The sequence below is a fragment of the Lolium perenne genome, chromosome 3 (assembly GCF_019359855.2).
Source record: "Lolium perenne isolate Kyuss_39 chromosome 3, Kyuss_2.0, whole genome shotgun sequence".
Taxonomy (NCBI): Eukaryota; Viridiplantae; Streptophyta; class Magnoliopsida; order Poales; family Poaceae; genus Lolium; species Lolium perenne.
The window spans coordinates 35,735,509-35,757,486 of record NC_067246.2 but is presented as its reverse complement, the minus strand read 5'-3'; the positions used below and the strand labels follow the sequence as shown (position 1 = coordinate 35,757,486).

The 21,978-nt window shown below is 47.2% G+C and overlaps 4 protein-coding genes across 4 annotated transcripts; 3 read left to right on the top strand and 1 right to left on the bottom strand.

The window, feature by feature from the left end:
* Positions 1-231: 231 nt before the first annotated feature.
* Positions 232-1,573, bottom strand: LOC127340744 (peptidyl-prolyl cis-trans isomerase CYP26-2, chloroplastic). Its single transcript, XM_051366495.1, has 2 exons — positions 649-1,573; positions 232-544 (listed from the first exon to the last, which is right to left on the bottom strand). Exons 1-2 carry the CDS (start codon positions 1,461-1,463, stop codon positions 442-444), a joined length of 918 nt encoding a protein of 305 aa, XP_051222455.1. The 5' UTR covers positions 1,464-1,573; the 3' UTR covers positions 232-441.
* A 1,990-nt stretch (positions 1,574-3,563) lies between these two features.
* Positions 3,564-8,983, top strand: LOC127340745 (protein decapping 5). Its single transcript, XM_051366496.2, has 8 exons — positions 3,564-3,872; positions 4,288-4,388; positions 4,949-5,029; positions 5,101-6,021; positions 6,937-7,005; positions 7,675-7,869; positions 7,956-8,066; positions 8,167-8,983. The coding sequence occupies exons 1-8, from the start codon at positions 3,674-3,676 to the stop codon at positions 8,506-8,508; spliced, it is 2,019 nt and encodes a 672-aa protein (XP_051222456.1). The 5' UTR covers positions 3,564-3,673; the 3' UTR covers positions 8,509-8,983.
* Positions 8,984-10,783: 1,800 nt separating this feature from the next.
* LOC127340746 (uncharacterized) lies at positions 10,784-12,189 on the top strand. Its single transcript, XM_051366498.2, has 4 exons — positions 10,784-11,346; positions 11,443-11,561; positions 11,652-11,777; positions 11,865-12,189. Exons 1-4 carry the CDS (start codon positions 11,131-11,133, stop codon positions 11,950-11,952), a joined length of 549 nt encoding a protein of 182 aa, XP_051222458.1. The 5' UTR covers positions 10,784-11,130; the 3' UTR covers positions 11,953-12,189.
* A 1,745-nt stretch (positions 12,190-13,934) lies between these two features.
* On the top strand, positions 13,935-18,060 carry LOC127340747 (putative AC transposase). The gene is made up of 3 exons (XM_051366499.2): positions 13,935-14,336; positions 15,874-16,850; positions 16,935-18,060. Exons 1-3 carry the CDS (start codon positions 14,165-14,167, stop codon positions 17,832-17,834), a joined length of 2,049 nt encoding a protein of 682 aa, XP_051222459.1. The 5' UTR covers positions 13,935-14,164; the 3' UTR covers positions 17,835-18,060.
* Positions 18,061-21,978: the final 3,918 nt, after the last annotated feature.

The following is a 21,978-nucleotide window of genomic DNA, read 5'->3' as shown; positions in this document are numbered from 1 at the left end:
TCCCAATTCACTTGAAGGCATGCTTGCTTTGCCTATCAACATCGTCCTGCCTAAAAAAAATATCATCCTGCCTCTGTGCTCATGCAATGTCGCCTTGAGTCTTCTGCCACCCGTGGTAAATAATTTCCTAGCTCAACTGAGGTAAGGACTAAAAGTGAACCATTCTTAGAGTTTAAGGACCGTTTTGAACCAAAAAAAAGTTTTAGGACCAAAAGTGAATTTCCACTAGAATTCAAGGACCAAAAGTGGACTTTTTTCATAGAACAATAACTGTTCACACCCAAGAACTAACAATACGTGTCAAAACAGCGAGACGATAAAGCTTGTATCACCGGGGCGAAGTGAGGCGTCCTAGTAGATGCAGTACGGACAAAGAACGAAAAGATCAAAGGAAGACATGCCTCGAAGCTCAGTCGATTGCTCGAACTACTACTCTAGCTACTACTCTAGGATTCCACAGTTGGTGACTAGAATCTTTGTGTAAGGGCGGTTGAACCCTCGCTCTGCAACCACCGCTCTCTTGTCCCCGATCAGCTTGGCCACCCTGCATTTCGCAGCAACACACAATCAAATCCAAACAAAAGAAACGCAATCGTACGTGCACAGAAGATTGGTGATCGAATTTGCAGCTAGTTAAGGAGCACCGACTTGAAGTAGCCGGAGCCGCTGTTGTCCTTGACGGTGGGCACGGCGGCGATCTTGGCCACGACGTCCATGCCGTCCACGACCTTGCCCACCACCAGCGCCGACGCGTCCAGCTCGGGCGAGTCCCTGGTCGCGATCACGAACTCGGTGCCGTTGGGCACCACGCCCGCCTGCTCCTCCTGTATCTCCAGCTTCCCGCCCCGCGCCACCAGCTTCGGCCTCGGCGGCGGCAGGCTCGGGTCCCGCACCACGATCGACACCGCCCCCGCCACGTGCATCGTCGTCCCGCCGCCGCCGCCGGCGCAGCGCGCGCGCACCGCGTCCATCTCGGCAGCTAGCCGGTCGGTCACCGCCGGGAGGGCTGGGTACGACACCACGCCGGCGTGCTGCACGTACCCCGGCACCACCTTCACGAACTCCTTGCGCCGGTACCCGACGCCCGTGGCGAGGGACAGGAACCGGGCCGCGCCCGCGGGGGCCGCGTCGCCGAAGAGGCCGATGGTGATGCGGCCCGCCGGCTCGCCCCCGATGGACACGTCCAGGAACGCCTTGGCCGTGATCGGCAGCTCATCGATGCAGGCCGCCGCTGCCGCTGGCACCACTTCTTGAGCTGCTGGTGCCGCTTCTTGCGCCCTGGCGGACGGTGGTGCCACCACCACAGGGGTGATTCCGAGGAGCGCCGGCGAGACCGCGATAGCGACGGCAGCGGCGCGGCGACCGAGCTTTGGCGGCGGTTGCGGTGGAGGGTGGTGGAGCTGTGGCGGCGGCGGCGAAGGCGGCAGTGTGGGCTTGGAGGTGTTGAGGATTCGATGCGACATTGTTGCTGCGGCGAGGAGTGGACGCGCATGCGCCCGTCCGGATGAGGAGCCAAATCCGTTTGCTGTTGCCGGGCGTCGTCACTTTGGATTTCCCGCTATCTCAATTGTATGGTCTACGTTGATTGAATAGGCTGAATAAAGCATGCACACACACACATACATGTACCACTCCTCTAATTTGGAAGTTGACATCAAGACTATCTTGGTACAAAAGGAAAACTGTGAGTTCAAATTATCTTAGCGGTCTAATCTGATTTAGCAATTCAAGAATGAAATTATGTCGAGGGCCAATTTGGCCCTCCATCATTCTGATTACCATCTGGAACATTTGAGATGCTCGCAACGCAAAGATATTCAGAGGAATCAGTCAAACACCATTTGTAACAATCTCTATCTGCTCGATTCGTCTCACTCTTTGGGCTAGCCAATATAGTTATGTAGAGATTTAGTTCAAAAGGATCATTCCGATATGTGGTGTCTGAATCATTAAGTGGGTCCACCAGATACATCGAAAGTTTATCTAGGGCGATCGCGGTTCCACTAGGGTTTTCTTCTTGAGGGTGGTGAGGTTTCCTGCCGGCGGACGAGATCACGACGGCGCGATCCCCTCTGGTGGCTGGATGTGGGGTTCACAAAGCTGTCTCGGGCTGCGGATCGATTGGGAAGGCCATGGCTACTATGAATCGCCGTGCAGCGATGGAAGGCAGCGCGTCTAAGGCCACATCAAGATCGATGATCAAATCGGGCGCTCATGATCTGGCAGCATGTCTATCCGCGAGGATGGGCGACTTGTTGCTGACGACAAGGAGGCATATGGCCTTGTGTTTAAAGAAGTGGAACCAAGGTTAGTTCCTCGCCCCAAGTGGACGATCTTGGGTATGGTTTGTTTGCCTCGTAAGTTTATTATTGGTGTTCTAGAGAGAGTGATGCAGGGAGCATGGGGTATTTATGGATCAACGCAGACCAAAGATCATGTTATGAAGAGTAGACCATGGTAATTTGATTTTCATGCTGCTCTTCTACAAGAGTTTAAGGCTCAATTAGGCCGTATGTTATGGTGTTTAATTCTTTGGATATCTGGGTCAGAATCCTAGACTTGCCGAATGGATATGATGAATATGGTTTATTGGGAATTGAGAGGCGGCTAGATTGGGATATATATTTCGGCTGATGTGGATGAGGAAGGCATGGCATGGAGCGAAGATCTGAGAGTCGGAGCGGCTGTCAAAGTAGACAAGCCACTACTTCAGGGTGTTAGCCTAAAGGAATCCGAGGAAGATAAGGAAGGAAGATGGGTTGGTCTGAAATATGAAAATGTTCCTCACTTCTGCTATGACTACAAGTGTTTGGTTCACCCTGATAAATGTGTGCGCGAGGGTGAAGAACGAGGAATCTGAAGAGAATAAGCAGTGGGGAGAACGGATGCACGCCTCCCCTCGCCGTAGCTACAAACCTCCACCTCCCGCTCGCCCGTCGATGTCCTCGGTAAGGTTCGGCAGCAGAATGTCGAGCGACTTCTGGCCAAAAGGAGGAGTTACTGTTCGGGACATTCCTCCTCGCATGAACCTTTCATGAGATTTCGCGCACTCTTCTTTGTCCCACACTGGTGGGGTCGATTAGAGGGGGGTTTCGACAATGTTACCAGTCCCGATAAGCGTCAGAGGGCGCGCGCGGTAAGAAGAACAGAAAGGGAAAGAGACGCAAAATGGCAATGCTAGTGGAAGGCGTAATCTCAAGTCGGGGGCAGGGCACTTTTGTGTCGTCGGCCAAGGAAGAATTAATTCAGGTCATTCTCCCGACAGTAATCAGATGCCACATGGCCTTTGCATGAACTCCAACTCTAGCTTGGAAAAACACGATAAACTAATACTATAAACAGCAACAAAGGTACATGTTGAACAATATTTGAATTAGACTAAGAAGTGGATAATGATGAAGTGAGATATACGCCTAGTTAGCAAAAATGATACCCCTATATGTTGAAGTCACCACAATGGATCCCATGATTTGTGGATTGGATCGGCATCTGCCTGCCGCCGTAAGAAATTCGCAATCTGGGCCCCCTAATCCCGCCCGCCCGAGCCCATAAACCGAAACACCATCCCATCCGCAGCACAGCAAAACCGGATCGCCCGCCCGCCTAGGGTTTCTCCATCTCCATCTCCTTTCCCCATCGCTCTCGCTCTAGCCCTAGCAATCCCGTGGCGGCCATGGCGGCCGAAGCGCCACCGCCACCACCGCCCTCGTCGTCCTCCTCCTCCTCGTCCGCGCGGCCGCCGTCTGGGGCGGCGGCGTCGCCGGAAACGTACCTCGGGAGCCTCATCAGCCTCACCTCCAAGAGCGAGATCAGGTACGAGGGCGTCCTCTACAACATCAACACCGAGGAGTCCAGCATCGGCCTCCGCAATGGTGAGAATCCGTCCGCCCCTTCCCCCTTCCCCCACCCCCCGCACGCCCCGCGCGCCCGCTTCCGCACCGTCCTTCGCCCTAGTCAGATGCGCTTGCGTTAGCCCTAGATTCGGTTCCCGCTGCTGCTCCCGACGAGGCAGACCCTAGGTCTTACGCACGCCGCGCGCGCGGCGCCAGTCGAGGTGAAATTGGACGGTTACCCGATAGAATTATTACGCCGACCGTTTGTTGTGGCAGCAGTAGTATTTCCCTTTCCTTTTTTGTTACGATTTGTCAAGTGAACTGCCGCATCCTCTCGTACTCCTACGCAATAGCTTTATAACTGAGGTGGTAGCTTTACTGTTGCTTTCCTTTCCGCGTGGGTCTGCGCTGCGTTTGTGCCTAATCTACACCCATTCATTTTCTCGTTTTGTAGTGCGGTCATTTGGAACCGAGGGACGGAAGAAGGACGGGATACAGATTCCCGCTAGCGACAAAGTTTACGAGTACATACTCTTCCGCGGAAGCGATATCAAGGTACCTTTGTGTGCAATTCCAACGTTCTTCCTGTTATTGTTGCTTGAAGTAATCCCATTGTGTTTCTGTTGCCTTATTTCCACTGGGTTAATCCACATACAGAGATTACATGTAGGTAGGATTTTTTTTTTTTGCTTATCCCTGTTTGCTCGACCAGTGTAGGGCTGTCACGGGTTAATTTATTTCTTGGTTACATGAAATTGAATCCATAGTCGGTGGTCATGTTGTACTTCACAGCATTGTCCGTGCCTTTCTTTTATTCTTTTATTAAATGTAAAAATCCTAATGTAGTGCTTGTAACACCATGTTATGCTTTGAATTTTGTTGTGGTAGGACTGCATAATATACATCACAACTAAGACATATTATGATGGCTAGATCGTGTGCAGGTTTTATCTTGGCAATGCATTAATTTAGTTTCCACAGTATGTTTTTGTCAGTGCACACCTTTCAAATTGCTTCAAACTTTCCATTTACAGTATCTGCTATGAGCTATCTACTTGAGTCCTTTGTTACTATTGTATCTTACCGGAGAAGGACAATTGACTTTGCTTCTGCAGGATTTGCAAGTTAAGTCGTCGCCACCACAACCACCACCTCCACAACCAACTCCCCTGCACAATGATCCTGCCATAATCCAGGTACTACTATGATGTGAATACATGGATTGTGCCTTATGGGACATTCAGCTGATGCAATATTTATTCTGCAGTCACATTATCCTCAGCCAGCATCGACTTCGTCAAGTTTGCCGACTGCTGGTGGTGCAGCTTTACCAGACCTCAGCTCCCAGGCAGCTCAATATGGGTTTCAGAGGCCAAGTTTTCAGAGTAATATTCCTCTGTATCAACCAGGAAATACTCCGTGGGGATCTTCTGTCCCACCTGCTGGAAATGGTGCAGGGCTCTCAGTCCCCCCGATGTACTGGCAGGGATACTATGCACCTCCAGGTAGCCTTCCACAGCATTTGCAGCAACCTCCTTTGCTTCAGCCCACACCTGGATTATCAGCTCCACAGACTTTCCAGTATCCAGGAATGAATCCCTCTTTACAATCTGGGCCACAGAAACTTTCAGAACTTCAGCCCCCCTTGTTACAACCATCAGTTGCTGGTCAAGGCCCTTCCTCAAGTATCATGCCTGCTACGACGGCACCTTCTGCTAGCTTATTAGGTCCAGAAGCATCAAAGCCTCTGCCGAACATGGTACCTTTGTTTACTCCTCCGGTGCCATCTCATGTTACCTCCCTTCCTATAGCCAGCCAGCCAATTTCCATGACTGAAACTAATGCGACAGCATCAAAGAACTTAAATTCTGCCGCAAATCCAAGCTCAACACTGTCATATCAAACAGCATCCCAGGCAATTTCTTCCACTGTTGCCTCATCTAGTACAGTTGGATTGGAGATGCCAGCACCTTTTCTGGCATCATCTGGTCAATTATTGCAGAATGCTCCATCCATGCTTTCATCATCTCAGTCCATGCAGACACCTTTACAGATGAGCAGCAACATTGCTAAGCCTGCTGACCCTAAAACACGGGTTGCGGAACCATTGCTACCCGATCCGCCGACACGTGCTCTACCTGAAAACAATGAGCCTATACTACCATTGCCGAAACAGACACCACAAAAGGTATGCCAGCATTTCTATGTCTGTTTTCTGCATGGATTTGCATTCATGCTTTTCTTCAGAGCTATACTATAAAACTAAAGTCCTGATGATCTTATTATCATGATAATTTTGCTTGATTTGCCGAAAGGAATTGGCAGTGACCCCTCTGCTTGTTATATTCCTTTTCTCCAACATTCTGTTCTGGAACCATAGAACCTACTATTGTTCTTTAAGCATTAACTTTTGGTAGATAGTATTTTGTAGGTTTTCTTTTCAAATTCAAAACACCGCTAATTGTTTGAAACTTGAGTCTGATATAGAGTGGAGTTTCAGTTATTTTACGAGTATAAACTTGCAAGGTAGTGTAAAACCAGTTAGCGTCATTAGAACTTCTATGAGGATAATTCTAGATCCTGTCCAGTGTTACCTGTGGTAACTAGTTGTTCACTAGTCAGTTTAAGTTATCAAATATGAAATCAAGTTCTGAATCTGGATTAGTGCCTGCTTGAAAGCTTTATCGTCCACTAGACAGTAAATATGAAATCAAGTTCTGAATTTGGATTACTGCCTGCTTGAAAACTAACGTTTAAGTTATCAAATATGAAATCAAGTTCTGAATTTGGATTACTGCCTACTTGAAACCTTCAACGTTTGGTTAACCACCTGGAAACACTGTTCGCGTTCAACATAAAATATTTCACAGTTTTCTGATTGATAATATTTCACAGTTTTTCTCTAGTTATCTTGTTTCTTAAGGCATGGTGATGGATGCTTGCATTTGTTTTGCAGCTATTCTTTCGTCAAATTTGCTTTTAACAGAACATTTTGTACACTAACCAGACATATTTCCTCGTAACAAATTTCTGGTTTATCTTTATCTTACTGTGCTCATTTTTAGGGCTGTACTTATTATTTTCTCCCTCACTTCGCTTTCAGTACAATGGAGCTAGTTCACAGAGCCACCACCACTTTAGAGGCTGTGGAAGAGGTAGAGGCAGTAGTGCGGTAAGCCACTTACAATCCAGCATCTCTTCTTGTTTTGTGTTCACATTCTCAACATTGAATATTCATTTTAATCTTAAATGTTGCTGCCTGCGTTATTGTGCTGTTACAGTTTCCCTTTGTTATACATTTATTGTTTTCACCAGAATCACTATTTTTAACAGGAAACATATGTTATCCAAATTGTCTTCTGCACCTTCTTGTTATCCATGCAAAAAAATAAATGATAATTGTACATAACTATCGACAATGTTTTTATAGTTAGAGAATATTTATACTATTCACATAAAAAACTTTGGTTTGCTCACTTCTGTTGTCTCAATAAATTTATTTTTTTAGTTTGTGGTACATATGTTATGTTACCTTTTATCTTCAGTTCTGTTAGTATAAAGTTAGGGATCCACATGTTTCCATGCACAATAAAATAGAGATATGAAGGATATGATCTACCTGAAACTAGAGGAGAGGAGTTTTAAACTTGAATCAATGAAATTCAAAGCCCTTCCACTATAATGAGGTCTCAATAAATGTAAACAGCATTCCTGTTATCTATTTTGTAGAGCTCGACTCTTGTATCATATTTACATGTTCTTGTATGAAACATGGTGAATATGCTGCTACAGAAGAACATTTGGCTTGAGTTACTCATGCTTTCTGGTTTCTTGCATGCAGCTGTCGCAATCACTAACAAAATTTACTGAAGAATTCGATTTCATGGCCATGAATGAGAAGTTCAACAAAGATGAAGTATGGGGTAATCTTGGTAAGAAATCCCAGTCTAGGGATAAAGATGGTGAGCTAGGAGATGATGTATTTAATGAAGACCTGGAGTACGATGAAACAGACAATCCAGAGTTAGATGTTAAGGTTTGATAGTTTCCTTATTCTTGTTGGACATTCAAAGGTTTGCTCGTTCCTGCAAAAAGTTAACCCATTTCTCATCCTTTATGCAGCCCGTCTACGTCAAGGACGATTTCTTTGATTCCCTTTCTGGTGGAACATTTGGACGCGGAGGGCAAAATGGAAGGCCTAGATTTTCAGAACTGAGGAAAATGGATACAGAGGTACATTAGCAACTCCCTTTCTTGATGTATACTACTTGCCATCTGTACATTCTCAAATAAAAAACTTACCATCTATCCCTGATGCTTATCTTTTGCACAGACTTTTGGCGATTTCCCAAGGCATCGCCAGCCCTACCGTGGTGGTGGTCGGGGTTATCGTGGCGGTGGTCGTTCCCGTGGGTCGTACTATGGTGGTAGGGACTATGGAAACATGGGTGGTGGAAGAGACTATGGAAACATGGGAAGGGGTGGCCAGGAAAACTACTACGGTGGAAGAGGAGGTGGCTATGGAAACACGGGGAGGGGTGGCGGCCAGGAGAACTACTACGGTGGCAGAGGAGGCTACGGAAACACAGGGAGGGGTGGTGGCCAGGAGAACTACTATGGTGGCAGAGGAGGCTACGGGAACACGGGGAGGGGTGGTGGGCAGGAAGACTTCTGAGCGCGCCCGCTGTACCCCTGGTGTTGTAGCCTTACCGCAGTGCATCTCGCTCTTACCGTTCTGCAAATAAACGCTCCTTGGCGTGTGGCCCTCGTCCCAGCAGCAGGGGGACCTGTGGGCTTGTAGTTGATGCGGGTTGGTTCATACACCCCTCTGGTGTTGTGTAAGAGCTGCCGGTGGACAGACGAGCAGCTGTCTGATGCTTTGAGCGTGTACCGCGTGTCTGAGATGTAGTTGTATAGGCCGATCTCGTACCTGGTACCGTAGCGCTGGGCTTTTATCTCACACTCAGTAGCTCCTTTCTTGATTTGCTTACTCTAGCTGTATCTTGTTACTACCTGTTTTCAGTACTTGACAAAGAGTGCATGTTATTATTGTTGCCAGGATATGGATTCACAGGTCATGTAATACTACATTTGTAAACACAACTGTTACAACTGATGACAAGCTTTTATTTAGTTCCCATTTTAGTTTCCTTTCTGTCCCCTGTAGTTTGGAAGGGACACCTGGAGCTGTGCGGGAAAGAGTGCGTGTCTGTTTATGGCACCCGGTTGTTTGGTTTGTTGGTTGGGGATGATGCTGATAAGTTGGGGCAGCGCTTTCATGGGTTTGGTAGCAGTCGGCCATGTACCTCCTCTGTTGATCTTTGGGAAGGAAAGCTGTACAATGTACATTGTAGTTGGATTTTGGAAGCAGCCATCTTGGTGGATTTGCATTTGCGTGGTTGGCTTAGAATGAAGGTCCGGCAGGTGGCGCATCTCGTCTTGGCTTGACAGAAAGGCATCAAGAGAAGAAGGAAGTACACGTGCACCTGGTGCTGGACCAGACACGGCACGGGAAAGCAACGCATACACAGCTGGACTGAGATCCGGTGCCTCGCTGAAAGCAAGGCACGGAGCGCCTTGAGGCACCGGATCTGCCACTCAACCGACATCGAACGGACAACAGTGGAAAAGGCTGGTCAGAAACGAGTCATTTCTGCGTGAGGAGATGAGGGGAGGCGGGCTGTTGACTCGGTTCTGACCAGCCATTTCTGCTGCTGTCCGTTGGATACCGGTTGAGCGGCAGATCCGGTGCCTCAAGGCGCTCCGTGCCTTGCTTTCAGCGAGGCACCGGATCGTGCTGACGAGAACCCAGCCAAACTCCCGTTTGAATAGTCTAGATCCAAAGCATCATGGCCCGTTTGGGATCCATACACTTTTGCTGATGACCACAGTTTTAACCTTGGCTAGCAGGACTTTGTACAGTACAATTTCCCGCGTTTTAAGCACATCCGGTTTCCAGGAACAGGAGGCCGTAGCTGCAGGGGCATGCACGAAGCATGATCCCTGAAGAAACAGGCGGACGGTGCACACCAGGATCACAGGGTTCGGTTGGTCGGCCACAAGAAGTTCAGTGATGCAATGCACGGATTCAGCGACATGACACGGCGTCCCCTGTGAAGCTAAGCTAATCCCACAGAGATGTGCCAAGCAGAGGACGACAACACAAGCAGCCGAAACTATCAACTGTGCATCACGGCCCTGCTTGTCTCTAATCATGCACCCACCGGCTAATTCAGCTCAAAATCGGTGGGCTTGACACGGAATCTCTCCTGAATATCAATGATTTGCTCATCCGAGGCATATGGGTGGATCCCACATTACAACAACAGAAATGAAAGGAAGCCAAAAAAAAGTTGATCAGCTCACGATCACCCCTTAGTTGCTCAACAATGTCAGCAAACCCAGATACTCATTTGAATTATAGTATAGGACAAACGATATTCGTGTGTATTATATTATGACACAACCTGCTTGCCAGTATATATATGTGCGACTAGCGTGACATAATAATCAACTGCCCGCTATCATCATCCCTCCCCATGGGCCATGGCACATTTCATAATCGTTTCCACATAATCAACCACCTGCTACACTAGTTGAAACGACACAATTTCTTGTCATGATCCACAAGATAACGAAGCTCCAAACCTAAAGTAATTGATCTAAACCACTACCCCCAACCTCTAACCCGTGACGAAAACGACCCATCTCCCTCCCTCTCTCTCTGTCTAACCGGCGCCGCTGGTCGGTTAACCGCAAGCAAGTAATTGAGCACAATTGCGCTCGATCATCGAATATGCTGGTATGCACTGCATAGCACTCGGTAAGTTTAGCTGTCGTTTCGAATGCCGACATGGCCTCGAAATGTAAGTTTAGCTGAGAATTCACAGTGCAATCTGCGTATAGAACCAAACAAATTTTGTGCTATCGGCCAAGCACGTGATCCGTCGCACGCAGGCAAGTTAAGTCGAGACTTTTCAATTGAGCAAACCATTTTGGACAGGTTAGCAGTATATAGCATGTTAATTAATACCACTCATGGTAACACAAGCACAGGAAGGTAAGCTAAGCTATGCTATGCCAAGCTAGAGGTCCCTCACTCCCTACCTCTGGTCCCAACAGCACCTTCTCCATTCCTGAACTCTTGCTAGCTTAGCTAGGTAGCTACAGCTTCTCACCAATCCTTCCATTCTCCGTTCATCATGCCAACACGCCAGCGAGGTTGATGATGCGTCTGTTTAATTGCCGGGATTAGTCAGCTAGCTCGGGTTCTTGCGTTTGGGGTGACCAGTTAACAATGGAGACGCAGAGGGTGGCGGTGCTGGTGGAGGACGCGCCGGCGTCCCGGGCCGCGCTGCAGTGGGCGGTGCGCAACTTCATCCGCGGCGGCGACTCCATCGCGCTGCTCCACGTGTGCCCGCCCTCGCGGTCCAGGCGGCGGCGCCGCGGCCTGCGCCTCCGCGGCTTCCAGCTCGCGCTCGCCTTCAAGGACCTCTGCAACGGCATCGCTGAGGTACGGTAAACCAGTGAATTTCTCTCTGTCGTTGTCGTCCATGGTTGATTGGTTTGTGAGCTGAGCTGATGGCGGGGAACGCGCGCGTGTACATAGGCGAAGGTGGAGATCGTGGTGCGGGAGGGGGAGCTCGGGGAGACGGTGGCGGCGGCGGTGGGCCAGCTCAAAGCCACCACGCTCGTGCTCGGCATCCACGACAAGAGCTTCATCTACAGGTACTACTAATTCTTGGTCCCAACAATCAACAACCAAGAAATATATATATGTCTGAATTTCTGCGTGTTCTTGCGTTGTCCAACTCTCAGCGCGCCGAGCCCGTCCGCCGGAGTGAGCAGCCTGGGGTGCAGGGTCCTGGCCATCCGGCAGAACGCCACGGCGCGGCACGGGTTCATGGAGGCGGAGCTCATCCAGATCGAGACCATCAGATTGCAGTAAGCCAGAGCCCCCTACCCAAAATATCGATGCTGATGATGCAGACGATGAGAGGTTTTGTTGTTAACATTTCTGAACTTTTACAGCGTTCCGGCGCCCAAGATCCCGTTCCCGATCTTCACGCTGCCGCTGGGCGTGATATGGAGGAGATCTTCGTCAAAGAGGAGGAAATGATACAAGGAAAAAAGAAAGAATAGAAAGAAGAACAGTGTTGATCATAGGATGGGTTTTGTCATAGGGAGCGGCAGATCGAGCCGGCCTGTACTGGCCATGCTGTTCCTCTGCTGGAGTCATCGATCCCTTGCTTGCTTGCTAGCCTTGCCTTTGTACAAACATCTTCTGTAGTTTTATCAGAATTTGACTGACACAGCACACCACATCAAGATAAGAGAACAAGTGCATGATTTACTACTTCTTCGTCTACAAAAGGTGCATAGTTTTTTCTTCTTCTTACGGAAATATCGGAAAGAAGGTGCATAGTGTTGGCACGCTAGTTGCTTTCGGCAAAATGGCACTCCCTCTGTTTTTTTGTACCATATATAAAACCACAAACTTTCATTTTAGATATAAAAAAACACAACCAACTAACAAGTAGCATAATTATTTATGTAGAAATATTCAGTAAACATAATGCATATGGTGACTCTTTTTCAACGGTTGCATGCCGGCGTGCGTTGCCCCTTTTTTGTGTGTGGTGGGGGCTGGTGTCCCCCAAACGGGTAAAATGAAGACACTCAAATTCGACAGAAACACTAAAAAAGCTAAATTTAAACTAAACCTAACGGCCTACTCATCGTGGGTTGAGGCAGCGAGGTGGTGACGGATGCGCGAGTGTGAGGCTCGTCATGCGATGGTCGAGCTTCCATAGCCAGAGACGACATAGGAAAAAAGGCGGAAGGCAGGGGAGCAAGGGAGGAAAGGAGCGGTGTGCATTAGTGCCATCGCATGGGGAGGCGTAATGTCGACGAGGAGTCTCACCTGCCTCCACAACCTCGGGAACCATGGTACAATTAGGAAAATGCGGTTGTCTATGGTTGTGTCTAAGACAGGCGTGGCCCGCCAAGAGCCACGTCGTCAACGGCCCATGTCCGTTAAACCCACCACGCTTCCCATGGATCAGGGATGCTCTAATAACGCTGAACAACATATTAACCCGTAGCAAACAGAAAAATCAGTTTGGGACACACGATCGGGGATGGTCTGCTCTGATGGCATCGGATTCACACACTCTCTCATGTTCCCACTCTCACTATATACAAGGAAGCAAAGTGGTAGGTTGTCAAGGTGGAATCCTGGGATCTCACTTTTAGTGTATTTTACCTTTCCTAGTTTAAAATTTATGTCAAAATTTACACCAGTAAAAGCAAAATGTATTAAACGTGGAACTTAGGTAGGATTATACTTTACACCCTACAAAGTGGATGGGCTGGTGGCCTGGTAGCGAGAGCATGGTGGTTGTCACCGTGTTCAACAGAGTTGGAAGCAAGTCCATGGGCTCTTGGCACAATAGTGGGAGCGGGATTCATGGAAACACATTGACCTTGAAATCTAGCAGGCCAAAATAACCATTCATTTTTATTTATTATACATTGGTACAGTTTTCTTTTGTCTCAAATATTTTTCTTAATTAAATTCCCCGCTCATTCTTTTGTTTTAAAAAATAAATTAAAAATGGCAAGTAATTTTTTTTGAGGGAATGCGAAGTAAATATATGATTGAAAACATGGAGGAAAACCGCCAAGTAGGCATCTAGAGTAGACACGCTTTGTACCTGTAACAATTTCGACAATGGTTTTCTTTTAACATTTCTACGATTTTTCATTGGATTTTAGACCGAAGCTGACCAAATCTCTATCTATTTCTTTCTGTACACCACCGAGCTTGTTAAATTGTTGGCAGGACATTGGATAGACCAAATTTTAGACAAATCTAATACATTTATTTATGATCGAAGAAAGTATTGATTATTAAAATTTCGATCTGATGTTTTTTCCCTCATTTTTTGGCTTTATAAAATCTGCTCCTCAAAGAAAAAAGAAACAAAAAAAAAAATTAACATACAAGATTAGCTGCAGCTGGCACCACTAGCATTAGCAGAGTGGCTCGCCAGAGAAGGAAGGAAGGAAGCCGGCTGGCGATCGAGCCGGCCCCTTCCGAACCCAGCCCAAAACTCAACTCGAGCTCGGACCCAACCAAACCCTAGCTGCGAGCCAGCCTCGCTCCCCTCCCACCCCCGTCCCGATCGGCGCCGGCGCCGGCTCGCCTCCCAAACCCCCTTCCCTCTCTGCCGGCTCGGCTCCTCGCCGCCGCTACCGACCCATCGGCTCGCTCGCTCGCTCCTCACCCACGCGCGCTCTGCTGACATTCCCGAGCTCCTTCGGTCGGGATGGCTGACATGACTCCCCTGCCGGTCGCCGGCGACGGCATGGAGGGGGGCAAGCCCAAGAAGAAGAAGACGATGAAGTCCCTCTACCTCACCTTCTTCGAGACGGCGCCTGACGGCAAGAGCCGCGCCTGCACGCTCTGCGGCAAGAGCTACTGCCTCACCACCGCCACCGGTAAAACTCTGCACACATATAAAACCCAGTCTCTTTTGGTTGCATTTTCAGAACCTTAGCTTAGCAAGAACAATGCCTCCTAGTATGCGCATTTGTTCCTTGATTGGTACATGTTCGGTGCAGAATTGGGTACTAGCTGTTTAGTTTTTCTTGAATTCGGTAGCTGTTTAATTAGTTTGTACTGCCTCACCCACCGCCATCGGTAAAATCGAGCACACATTAAAACCCAAACTTTTTTGAATTTTCAGAACCTTAGCTTCCAACTCCTAGTATGCACATTTGTTGCTTGAATTAAACATGTTTGCTGCAGAATTCAGCAGCCTTTTTTGTTCTTGGTGAAGTCGGCATATAAGCTCCATGTTGCCTGCACTCGTGCGTCCTCTGGCCTGCCTAAGGAATCAAGCCAACCAGACCCCATTTGGGAAAGGATCTAGGCTCTGCCTTGCCTTATGAAAGTCAAACAGTTTGCCTGGCGACTTGCTCATCATAGTCTACCGCTGTGAATGAACATCAATAGGAGGGGTATTGAGCTTGAGACCACCATCTGCCCGATGTGTCAAACAAGCGATGAAGTGGGTGCCCAAACCTTCCTCAACTGCAAGGTGATGAAAGCTTGCTGGAGGACTCTTGAGCTCGAGGACATTCGGCTCAGCCTCTGCGGATGTGCAAATGCCAGAGAAGTTGTCTGGGCCATCCTTGAATTGAACATTGAACAAAAACTCTGTGCCCTGATCCTGTGTTAGCAGTGGTGGAGTGCTAGGAACAAGGTGAATGCCGGTGACAAGGCGAGCTCGGCTAATGAGGTGTGTACCACGCCGCTGCGACTTGGGGCATGACGAGGATTCATATCGAGACTGACTCAACCATTCTAACCGAAGCCCTGTCCACAAACAGATTTGATCGCACGGCTGCTGGTGCTATCTTCAAGGACGCTAGGGCTTTTATGCGCTTAAATTTCGATTCCTGTATGAGTAGTTTCAGCCCTCGGGCATGTAACAAGGCAGCTCATGAACTGGCTGCTTTGGGCGCCTCAAGTGAGCCAGACTCGTTCGTTTATTTAGCTGAGGCTGCCCCATTTGTTGTAAGTGCTGTTCTGGCCAGCGATTTTGCTGCGTCCAGTGAGTAATGGAATCCTAGTGTTCCGATTCAAAAAAAAACCCTGCCTCTTTTGGTTGCATTTTCAGAACCTTAGCTTACCAAGAACAATGCCCCCTAGCATACACATTTGTTCCTTGATTAATACGTGTTTGGTGCAGAATTCGGTAGCTGTTTAATTTTTTTTTGCGAATTAGGTAGCTGTTTAATTAGTTTGTACTGCCTCACCACCGCCATCGGTAAAATCGAGCACACATCAAAACTCAAACTTTTTTGAATTTTCAGAACTAAAAAGCTTACAACTCCTAGTATGCACATTTGTTCCGTGACTTAAACATGTTCGCTGCAGAATTCAGCAGCTGTTTTGTTTGTACTCTCTGAACTGCGAGCAGTGAACATAGATGTACATCCAGTGGTAATGTGCTGCGCTGTTGTGTTACAGGGAATCTGGGGAAGCATCTGAACAACCGGCACCCCGGATACGACCAGCTCGCCGATCAATTTCAAGGTGACCCTACCCAGAGCACCATTGTCAGCATGTTCGCGAGGAACAAGAAACCTCACCCTCCGATGCGAGCTCGACCGCACGCGCAACCGCAACAGCCTCAAGTCCAGGTTCAGGTTCAGGCCCAGGCTCAACCAAAAGTTCTTCGTGCGCAGCCTAAACCGAAGCCGGCTGTCGATGTCGACTACGTAAACTGGTTGCTTCTCCGGTGGCTCATCAGCTCCTCCTTTCCGCCCTCCGCCCTCGAGGACAGCACCTTCGCCGACAGTTGCAGGTACCTGAGCCCTTCTGTCAGGCTTTGGCCGAAGGAGAAGGCTCAGGAGATCACCCTCCAGGTGTTCAAGAGCATGAAGGAGGACGTCAAGGCGTCGCTGCAGCGTGTCCGGTCCCGGCTCTCCATCGCGCTCGACTTCTGGACCTCTTACGAGCAGATTGTGTACTTGTCTGTCAAGTGTCAATGGATTGATGAAAGTTGGGTCTCGCAGAAAGTCCTGCTTGACGTGTGCCAGATTCGGTACCAGTGCACCGGGGCCGAGGTTCTGCGTGTTCTGTTGACTGTCTTGCGGGAGTTTAACATTGATTTGAAGATCCTTGCTTGCACACATAATAACAGCCAACATGCGATCCAAGCTTGTCATGAGCTCAGGCAGGAGCTCGAGTCTCGTAAGCTCCCCTTCTGCTACATCCCCTGTGCTGCGAGGACGTTGGAGATCATCATAGAAGATGGCCTGAAACATGTGAAGTCACTTTTGTACAAGACCCGTGCGTTTATTCTCGAGACCAATTCGAGCCAGGTGATGATGGAGGATTTTAAGCACTGGGCTGAAGTTTACCAAGAGGGCTCGTGGAAACTCCCATTTGATCATTCGATAACTTGGAATGGCAATTACAATATGCTTGATGTAGTAAAGAAGGTACTGCACAGGTCCATAGCTGCATCCCATTTTCCATCATGGTTGATAGTTCCAATTTTCATCTTTTAAACCTTTTTCCTGTAGGCCCCTAATGCGATGGATAACACCATCAAGAAATTTGAAGACATATTTGGACCAAGGGACTGGGTTCTGAGCGCTGAGGAGAAGTCAGTAGTCAATTCGTTGCACTCATACCTTGAACCATTCTATAAAACTACGACCAACCTTTGCACTTGCAAATTACCAACAGTTGGCCTAGTGTTCTTCTTCATGGACCATGTCTTTGAGTTGATCAATATCTGCCATAACAGCAGCCACCAAAAATTATTTGAGAACATTGCCAGAGACATGTCCAAGACAGCTCTTGACTTCACATCTCAAGCTTACAACATCTACACCTTCACAGCTGCAATTCTTGATCCAAGGATCAAAGGAGAGCTCATCCCTGACGCCCTCAACTCCCCAAGCAACTTGGAGGATGCAAGGGACCATTTTGTGAGAGACTACAGCAGCATCTTCCAAGCTGCTGGAAATGGCTACAGCATCCAAGACAGTGCTGATGATGGTGGAGCATTCTCCTTTGCTGAAGAGATTATTCGTAAACGCCGTCGTGTGAGCATGAGCACTGCCGCTGATGAGCTTACTCAGTATCTCGCTGAGCCCCCTGCACCAATTTCCACTGATGCTCTTGAATGGTGGAGGGGGCACTCCTCCCGTTACCCACGGCTCTCTTTGATGGCCCGTGATTTTCTGGCAATCCAAGGGACCTCATTGGATCCTGAAGAACTGTTCACAAGCAAAGGGGACAGTATCCACAAGCAGCAGTACTGCCTTCCTCTCAGTAGCATGCAGGCTACAATGTGTATAAAATCATGGATGCAAAGTGGGTATCAGTTCAATTTTCAGTCGACCATTATTGATTTCGAGAGATTAATCGAATCTGCTACTGCTCCTGATGCTGTAGATGGTCTGGTTTCTTCTTGATGAAAAAAGTGTCAGAAATTCAGAGTTCTAGCTTAGTTCAGCGGCCTGTGTTCTATTTGTCTTTGGTTCTCATGTAAATAGTTCATTGACAGGTTTGTAGTGATCTTCGCATATAGTCTCATAGTCAAAACTATATGCCAAACAGCTTGTAATTTTGGAATCATGACATTTAAGAACCTTGGAGTCATGGTAATGAGGAGAAACAATGCAATTTAGGTTTGTTTCTTGTGAAGGTCGCCTGGTGCTGTGAGTTACATATTCCTTCATGTGATCAGGAGTCCTTTTGCTACCCTTGGCTCTATAATGATGTAATTCTGTAGGCAGTTCGCTTCAGTTTTTTTTTTATTGCAGTATTATTACTGCACCAGTACACAGAGTACAGAATGTGGCCATACGTGATGTGATTGGAAAATCACTAAATACTGGAGTCAAGTCTGAAATTATATCAATGTTAATATATTTTTCTTATTCAATCTTGATGCCAAAGAAAAAGATGTGTATCTGATTCTTAACAGGAGAAGAAACTAATAGATGAGCATCTTCTCTTATGCGCATTAAATTCATGTGATTTTATTGATTATTTTTTGTTGCAGACGGAAGAGAAAGCAACTCAAAGTTTGCGAGGCAGGTAATGCCCCTCACGTCCTTGGCCTAACTCAATCAAAAATTTAATGATATGGGACTCCATGAATTGGCGATCCTGGTGGTTTTAATTTAAGATCTATGCTCGAGAGTCACATGGGAATGGAACTGAGAAGTGAGAATAATGCATGCATAACTAGATGGTGTGCAAGAATCTGTAGATTTTATTCTGCTGGAATGTGATCCCACGGAAGTACAGAAGTACAGAATCGACTGCCATGCTCACCGAAACATACACAGGACACACCCCATGCTTACTGATTCTTTTGGGATTCACTTGCATGACCGTGGTGTAGAACCCCAGAAGCAGAAATCTTACCTTTTTTTTAAAATTGCCAGTATTATGTCTTTCTGACTTCTGAGTCCCCCTAAAGTGTTATTTTAACATGTTCTAAAAGTTCTTAAGTATTCATGTTAGATGGTATATATTTTTTGAGAGCAATGGTGTATTTCATTAATAGAAAAAAGTTACATACAAACTTGGTAACCAGACAGACCAGAACAAAACATTTGTATTGAAAACTTTGTAGATAGAACCCTAAAGGGTAGAAAAATAATAGAACCATCCCTATATTTTCCTACACTCGCTGCCGCGAAACTCCGACGCTGCCTAGACACACGTTGAAAGAGACACCGAGCCTCCACCATTATCAGATCCAAAAAAAAAAAAAAAAACACCGTAGCCAAGGAGGCCTTGTGAGCCGATGAGCTGTTGCAAGCACATGTCGTTGTGCCACATCAACCAGGGGATGTCTCTGTATTGTCTTGGACCAAGATCAACCGCATCCCATCGACGAAGTCGAGGAATAATGACAGGTTCACTACCTTTGGACCTACATCATCGTTCCAGAGCATCCACCTCGCCATGCCCTAGCGCCGCCATGGATTACGAGGAAAGCCAACGGAACACTGAGAAACTAATCTCGCCAGATCTGAAAAACGACAAGAATATCAAGCCGCCGATCTGAAGGGTCGACAACCACACGTTGCCATCAACTCCAAGACGCCGATGTGGAGTAAAGTTGAGGCAGATTTACTTGCTCGTGAGCCGCTCCCACCACCCCAACAATGCACCACAGCGAACAAACCCTAACTCTAGACACTAGTCCAGAACGGAGAATAGAGGTCACTCCTCCCTCATACCGCTGGAGCGGCGAGCTGAAAGAGAGGAGACCAATGCATGGCCGGTGGAGATCAGGAGTTGGTCACCTCGGAGACTAGAGGAGGCCAAAACGGTTCTGTAATATTTCAAGCTTCATCATGGCCATACTTGAGACACCAATTAGTTCATATATTTCTAGGGAAGGAAACAAATCATGGTACAGCGTTGCCGTGTTGGCGTTGATTCATGAGCTGAATACTATTAATGTGCTATCAAGCAGCCATACTTGTATCTTCATTCTGACTTGTTTAGCTCATAGAATATATGGCACTGTACCAATTGTCAACAACTAAAGTAATGGAGTTCTCACATGGTCGAAACTGTGATGTGACCTTGGTTTTGCACGACTGGAACCTAAAAATCTCTAGATCTTAGGACCACATGCTCTCACTGTTTTTTCTTCTCTGCATTCAAGACACCGACCAGTGCATGACACAGCATCTCCCTGCATCATTTCCTGCCTTCCTGGCCATTATTGCATTGGTTAGGGATTGACAGGGTCTTAACAACAGTGTTTTATCGTAATCATATCGATTATGTTCTGATAGATGATTTGATGAAGATGCTAATGACAGTCAGGTTCCACATGTCAAGCATCTGACGATGTGTTATCGTGCACTTAATGCAGTGTGATGGTCAGCTACAATCTCTTTCTTTTATTCAGAAGAATTTCATGACACTATTAGTCACTACGATTTTTTGCTCGGACTCTCCATTCAGTTCTCAAGTTTCTTGATCCAGCATTTTCATTATCTCAGATCTATGTGATCGACAAGATAAATATCGTCGTTGTTACCTGCACGTATTTCCCTCATTCTTGCACGAACTTTACATATTGACAATTAACCGCTTATAGTTTTGGTTTTCTGTTCATTCTCAGATGAAGGCCAGATTGGATCGGCAGTTTGTTTGCCTTTTTTCAGCAAGTCGTGTTCATTTATGATATCATACGGGATGCTTCCTTCACTTAGTTCTCAACTTTCTTCACCTAGTGTTTCAATTATTTTGGTGATCGGATTTTTTGAAGCTTAAGAAAAAAGATGTCTTGGGATCATTTGTAATGCAGAAAATTCGCGTAAACACAATTTGATTCCCACAGGGAAGGGGAAAAGAAATCTGTACCTATATATTCTGAGTAAGTTCCACTTCTCAATCCCTGTTTGTGCCTACTGTTAAAAAGAACCCTCATTTAAGTTTTTCCTCTTTTTACCATCTACCTGTGCATTACTCTACATGTTACCCCGTTTAACCAGCCTTTCCCATCCACTACGGGAGAGCACAGATGTGCCGACGGCTGTCGTGTGTGCCGACGGCCAAATATCAGGGCCGTCGGCGCAGAAGCCTCCGGACCGCGGTAACAAGGATGGCCGTCGGCGTTAAAATGGTCGTCGGTACAGGCCGGTTGTGCCGACGGTCACCGTCGGCACAGTTCTGGCCGTCGGCACAGGACCAGTCTGTGCCGACGGTATAACCGTCGGCATAGCTTTTTCCTATTTCTGCACGACAGTCTTCAAAAAAGCATAACTAAATCATTCTAATTGAGAAAAATAAGTATAATATATCAAATTTTGCAGAAAAACAAGATCTATCATAGAAAAATATAAAAAATGGAATATTTCAAATACGTAAATAAATCTTCTTAGAAATGAGCTATAATGTTCGAGTTTTCATGACTTTCACACACGCCAAAAATGAAAATATTGCCGCTCATGGGTCGGATTAGAAATGCGCGTCCGGGGTCTTACTTCCCATCCTAGGACCCACACACGTGTCAAATATGATCTCGTTTTGGCAAACTATGCCATGTCGAGGCCGTTTCCCACCTCATTTCCCCTGAAATCCATAGAACTCCCTACGTGATAGCCCTTTTCGTGAAGGATTTTTCGAAATAATTGTCGTATCCCAGTTTTAACAAACGGAATAGTTACTATGACATATAAAATGATGTCACGCGGCTCCGTGGGATTTTTGGACTTCGTTCAAATTGCCATCTGGCCAAAACAGGAGCACCGGGACATGCGGTATCGCCGTACCGGGCGTGCGGGTGCACCCATTCGCGAACAAACTAAACGAACAAAGATTAGCACATATAATGATGTGTTGTTGAAGTAAAAATAATTTTTCCGAAATTTCTGGAGCGACGGATAGTTGACCCCTAGTTCAAATCCGGTCACTTTCCAGCGGATTCGGCGGGACACCGCCGGAAGCCGTATGGGTTCCCAAAAAGCTAACGCATGCACATGTCATGTGATAGGTGGTGCATAGGTGGTCTACTATCATCGCACAGAGGTTTCACGTGATACTAAAATGTGCTCCATGTAGTTGCTTCACAAATAAAAA